At 40.6% G+C, this 5910-nt stretch overlaps 1 protein-coding gene across 1 annotated transcript in view; it reads left to right on the forward strand.

Annotated features, from left to right (window-relative positions):
* Positions 1 to 5910, forward strand: part of SBF2 (SET binding factor 2) — a 64732-nt gene that overhangs the window by 25538 nt on the left and 33284 nt on the right. Inside the window, exons 7-8 of the mRNA XM_008576134.1 lie at positions 2814 to 2990; positions 5018 to 5119. Coding sequence (XP_008574356.1) covers positions 2814 to 2990; positions 5018 to 5119 — 279 coding nt within the window. The remainder of the gene's footprint in view (positions 1 to 2813; positions 2991 to 5017; positions 5120 to 5910) is intronic.

Below are 5910 nucleotides of genomic sequence, written 5' to 3' on the forward strand. Positions count from 1 at the left end.
GGGTGCAACACCGAGGGTCGCGATCCCATTGCCGGTCCCGGTCCGGTACAGGCGCAACACTGAGGGTTGCGATCCCATTGCCGGTCCCGGTCCGGTACGGGCGCGACACTGAGGGTTGCGATCCGTTGCCGGACATGAAAAAAAGACAAAAAAAAAAAAAATAGTAACAAGTTCCTTATAACCTAACAATGTGTCTCAACTCTGTAGTTCATAACTCCTGGTTTATAAGATAAACATACCTAGCCTATGTATAGTTGGGAAATAAAAAGAAATCTATTTTTCCTGAAAAGTAAACTATCTCTTATTTATTGTAACCCTTAAAAAAAATAATAGAGGGCCGGCCCGGTGGCGCACTGCTACAGTGCGCCGCTTGGGAAACGCGCCGGCGCTCCTGTCGAGGGTTCGGATCCCACATACAGACCGGCCGCTCACTGGCTGAGCGAGGTGCAGGGGCAACACCGAGGGTTGCGATCCCATTGCCGGTCCCGGTCCGGTACGGGCGCGACACTGAGGGTTGCGATCCGTTGCCGGTCATGAAAAAAAGACAAAAAGGAAAAAAATAATAATAATAATAGAAAGGAACACATGTGTACTGCTAAGTTCTTTATCTCAAGCCTTAACATCATATTTCCATCTTGTGTAAGTCTTCGTAATTATTTTAGTCACTGATAACATCCCATATTGTTTGATGTTTAGGTTTCTTTCTAACTTTTATATGGAAAATTGGAGTCACATTTCCAAGCATTTAGGGGTTTTGGGGGGGCGGTTTATTGAGATACAATTCACTAGGGTTTGGTTATTTTTCTGTATTTTAGATTATTTCTTTAGAAAAGCTTCCTAAAAATGGAATTATTTAGACAAACTTTTTTTTTTTTCTTGGTACATATTAGAAATGCTATTTTTCTAAAAAAAAAAAAAAAAAAACAGGAGTTTTTACTTTGTCTTTTCAAATTTTAATAGGCCTTTTAAAACTATAAAATAACCAGTATAAAATATTAAAGAGACTCTGTATATAAGTTCTTGGAAGCACTTTTTCTCTTAATTGTGGCAAAATACACTTAACAAAATTTACTATCATAACCGTTTTTAAGTTACAAGTCAATATTATTGAATACATTCTTGTTGTTGTACACAATCTGCAACAAGCAGTTTTACTCTTAGAAAAGCAGATGGCCCAGTAGAGTATTTTGGGCAGAATATGAAGAAAATGGAAGGAATCTTAAAAAATTAATTTATTCTTTGTCATGAGAAGGTAGAGAACTTTTAAATCTTCTTCAGAACTAGGCAACCAGATTATCAAAACAAAATACACAAATGGACTATCGGTATAGCATTCTTTAATTACAAATGCAACAGCTCATACCTCACACAGAATAAATTCCAAATGGACTAAAGATGTAAATGAAAAAGTACTGAAGGGCTAGCCGATTAGCTCAGCTGATTAGAGCGCAGTGTTATAACACCATGGTCAAGGGTTCAGATCCCCATACTGGCCAGTCACCCCACCCCACCTCCCCCCCAAAAGTACTTAAATATAGGTTGATACATATGTCATACTGAGTGAAAAACAATTTCCTGGTGACATTCACCCAGAAAAAAAATATATTATCCCAAAGATAGAAATCAACAAAGCCTTTCACATGTCATGGTATATAATTTTTTATTACTGACTTGTAAAAAGTGACCACATGTTAGTAGTCTTGAGATAGTAAGAACAGTGATTTTATTTCTTTCTCAATGTTTTATCTCTACTTTTTTTTTTTTTTTTTTGCAATAAATATGTTTTACTTGTATAATAAGAAACAAATATGTGTATACCGGGTTGGCAAGTTAGCTCGTTTGGTTAGGGCATTGTGTTGATAACACCAAGGTCCAGGGTTTGATCCGTTACCAGGCAGCTGTGAAAAATAAAACAAAAAACAAATATGTGTACACCTACAAACTTTGATTTGTACAGTTCTAGTTTACACTGTTCAATTAACCATATTGTCCATGTGTCATTGGTTCCTCTTTAAACTTCCAGGTTCATGGCCTTATAATTGGCTTATATTTGGTGTTATAAGCTCCATCAAGTTCCAACCTACCAGCAGTCTCTTCATGTTCTCAGAATGACAGCATTCTTTTTTTTTTCCTTTTTGTCTTTTTTACTGACCAGTAACGGGATCGCAACCCTCAGTGCTGCGCCCGCACCGCGCTCAGCCAGTGAGCAGGAACCGGTCTCCACATGGGATCCGAACCCTCGGCCGGAGTGCCGCCGCACTCTCAAGTGGCGCACTCTCCAATGCGCCACCAGGCCGGCCCCAGAATGACAGCATTCTTTTTTTTTTTTTTTTTTTTTTTTTTCCTTTTTTCGTGTCCGGCAACGGATCGCAACCCTCAGTGTTGCGCCTGGACCGGACCGGGACCGGCAATGGGATCGCAGCCCTCAGTGTTGCACCCGCACCTCGCTCAGCCAGTGAGCGGGAACCGGTCTGTATGTGGGATCCGAACCCTCAGCGGGAGCGCCACCGCACTCCCAAGCGGTGCACTGTAGCAGTGCGGTGCACTGTAGCAGTGCGCCACCGGGCCGGCCCCACAGCATTCTTAAACTAAATAATCTACTTCTACAAAGGACTAGACTTGCCATTCTAGGCAAACCACTCGACCTACCTGAATGGCTTTTTCCAGCAATACTGACAAATTAGCCACACAAGAGTGACTTTCTTGACCCATTGTAGCCTCTGCAGCTATTTGGCCTCAACTAACTGTATATCATTAAGCATCAGCCTATTGAAAACATTGCTCCGCCTAATTCTCTGCATCTTCACCCACAGAACTTCAAGATAGAATTTGCTTTAAATTGTGAGTTTGTTCCTGTTGAATTTCATGAAATCCGACAAGTGAAAGCCAGTTTTAAAAAGCTGATGAGGGCTTGTATCCCAAGCACCATCCCTACTGACTCAGAAGTGACCTTCCTGAAAGCCCTGGGAGACTCTGAGTGGTTCCCACAGGTAATGTCTGGAGCAGCTTGAAGGAAAGAGAGACCCAAGTGGATACACAGACCCAATATTTGAGGAAAAAATATCTTCCCCCTACTACCCAACGTTCTCCCCCTTTATTGTGTACCCTTCATATAGGCCTTTCAGTGTCAGAAAACCATGTGATACAGGGCTGAGGAGGTAGAATTCTTGATCACTGAGTTTTTAATCTCTGTGTAACTGAAAGTTTGGTGTCCATAGGATGCTAAGGAGGAGAAAATTATTTTTTAGATGGAAACTTTCTGATGTGTAATAAATTTCATCAGCAGTGTTTATTGGGCTCCTGCTCTGTTGTCAACACACTAAGGATCTAAGACAGAAGGCAATTTCTGCATGACTCCAAGAACCTTTCTCTCTTACTTTCTCAGCTTCCATTTGTCTCTGCCTATTCCATGTTTCTAGATTTTAGATTCACCCCCAGACTAACCATCAAAGGCACATCATGCAGATGCCCAAAAACTACCTAAGGTTTGAGAACAACCACATATTCATCCTTCAGCTAAATCAACCTTGGGATATTTTTAATTGAAGTTTTATTGAGAAGTGAAGGGAAAATAGGTATGTCAGCACACATACACACATATTTCTTCCAAACCACAGAGGGAAAGGTATTTATGACATGCATATTTTATATGCTGATTCAGACATTTGGCCAAGAGCATCTCTGCAATATAGCTTTCAACCTTGTCTTAAGGTCCATTATTTCTTCCCAGTCCCTCTGTCCCCTGCCCCCGTCTACCTCCAAGAATCCTGCCTCTCTTGAGGAGGAAAAAGGGTTGTTTCCCACAGTACATTGGACAAAAAAAGCCAGGGGGTGATGTCAGTACCCAGGCCAGCGACTATTCTCAAGGTACACACAGCCACATATACAAATGGCTATGAATATATATCAAGGTATGTTTGTTACTATCAAGGCAATTTAGGATATTCTGAGTATCCATGGAAGGAACTGACCAGTACTCTTTTCTGTCCCTAGGCTATGAGCCCCAGCCCCAAACTGTCCCCACCACCCAACCTGTGTTTCTAGTACATTCTGTGCTCTGTTCCTTGCTGAAAAGTGGGCCTGTACCAGAAGATAGGTACTAAAGACAGTGGAAAATATTGTCCTACTTGGGATATTGTCATTTAAAAAGTTAACTCTTAGAGCAAATGCTAACTAAGCCCAAGAGAATTCAGGCCTGGTGATAGCTGTGTAGGAACAGTAAGTGAGGAGCTTCCCGCTGCTCAGTAGGACATGTGCCTTGTTCCTGTGTTTAAAATAGCCTTGTTCTGTTTAAAATGTGTTTTAGTTTTTGGTTTTGTTTAGTTCAGTGTTGGATCTATACTGCAAATTATGATGCTTAAAATGGTTTTTAAAACTAGAATGTTACATTTGGTTTTGAAATCTATATGCTGTGCTCAAACCCTACTTGTTTATTAAGGGCTTTGAGTCAGTGTGGCTTAAAAAGCTGAGCACAAATGTAAGTTTTCTTCCCATTTAATACACAGTCAGACAAATAGTATCTTTTTTTTAACAAATAAATCACACCATAAAATTCATCCTTTCAAAGTATACAATTCAGTACTTTCTAGTATATTCGCAGTGTTGTTGTACAACTATCACAACTATTTATTTCCAGAAAAATTAAGAGTATATGAACTAGAATTTACTACATCTTGGAAAAACAAATTTTAAATCCAATAACTATGTTGGGAGGGCCACTTAGAATCTCTGTCTTTTCCAGTCAATGGAATTATAGCCCTTCTACTTTTGGGAAAATCATGTGAAGTCATTTTATTTCATTATGTATCACTTGAACACATTGTTTTAAAATACGTCTACTTTTAACATGTGTCATTGTTTAATCTTGACTTGACAAGAACTTGGGTATTTAAGAAATCATGTGGTTCTTTTCTCCAAGTGCTAACTTGTTTGATTATCCAACATTGATAGCAAGTCTTTCTATCCTCTCTGCTCAGAAAGTGCATTGGTCTCATTGTGGCCTTCTTTCCTATCTTAGCTTCACAGGATACTGCAGCTGGCTGTGGTTATATCAGAAGTACTCGAGAATGGTTCCTCAGTTTTGGTCTGTTTGGAAGAAGGCTGGGACATCACTGCACAAGTAAACTGCTACACATATTTTCAGAGATTTCCTTTCATATTTGTATTTCAATTTAGCTGTTTTAAATTCTGCAGATGAATCCTTTGTTCAGTGACTAATGTGTTTACGGATAGAGAAAGTTCTGTGTTAAACACCACCTACTATCCATCAGAAAGTTCTATGCATGAGCTTTCAGCCCCCTAGATAGCCTGGAGCTTGGGCTCAGAGCGTTAGGCTCCTGCATTCACAGATGCACTGTGCAAGCTTGCAGATGAAGCCCTTGACCATCAGTGTGGGACATGGACCATCCTTCTCGAGTTTTGTCAGTTCTCTCCCTGGCTCTCTATAATCCCCTCCTTTACTTACTGCAGAATGGTAAGGAAAAGTATGAGTTCAAATGACATTAAAACATTAATCTATATCTGCCGAAAAATAGAATAGGCTTGAACTAATCCTGTGGCCTTATTAATTAACCTAAGAAAAGGCCACAGTCAGCAAACTGGTCAGTTAAGGATTAAAAATCTAATTCCCTAAAAGAAAAAAATGTAGCCAAACTGAGTTTGAGTTGAGTTTTAATTTTTACTGGAAAATTTGCAGAATTCATTCGATTGGCTGTCCTGGGGCAGTTAATGAACAAATGTGCTGTCCTGGTTACTTTGCTTGTGAATTAGCTCTCATCAAAAGGAAGTGCTTTTGGGGCTGGCCTGGTGGCACACTGCTACAGTGCGCCGCTTGGGAGCGCGGTGGCGCTCCCGCCGAGGGTTCGGATCCCACATACAGACCGGTTCCCGCTCACTGGCTGAGCGAGGTGC

Source organism: Galeopterus variegatus, unplaced genomic scaffold, assembly GCF_000696425.1.
Source record: "Galeopterus variegatus unplaced genomic scaffold, G_variegatus-3.0.2 Scaffold1297, whole genome shotgun sequence".
Classification (NCBI taxonomy): domain Eukaryota; kingdom Metazoa; phylum Chordata; class Mammalia; order Dermoptera; family Cynocephalidae; genus Galeopterus; species Galeopterus variegatus.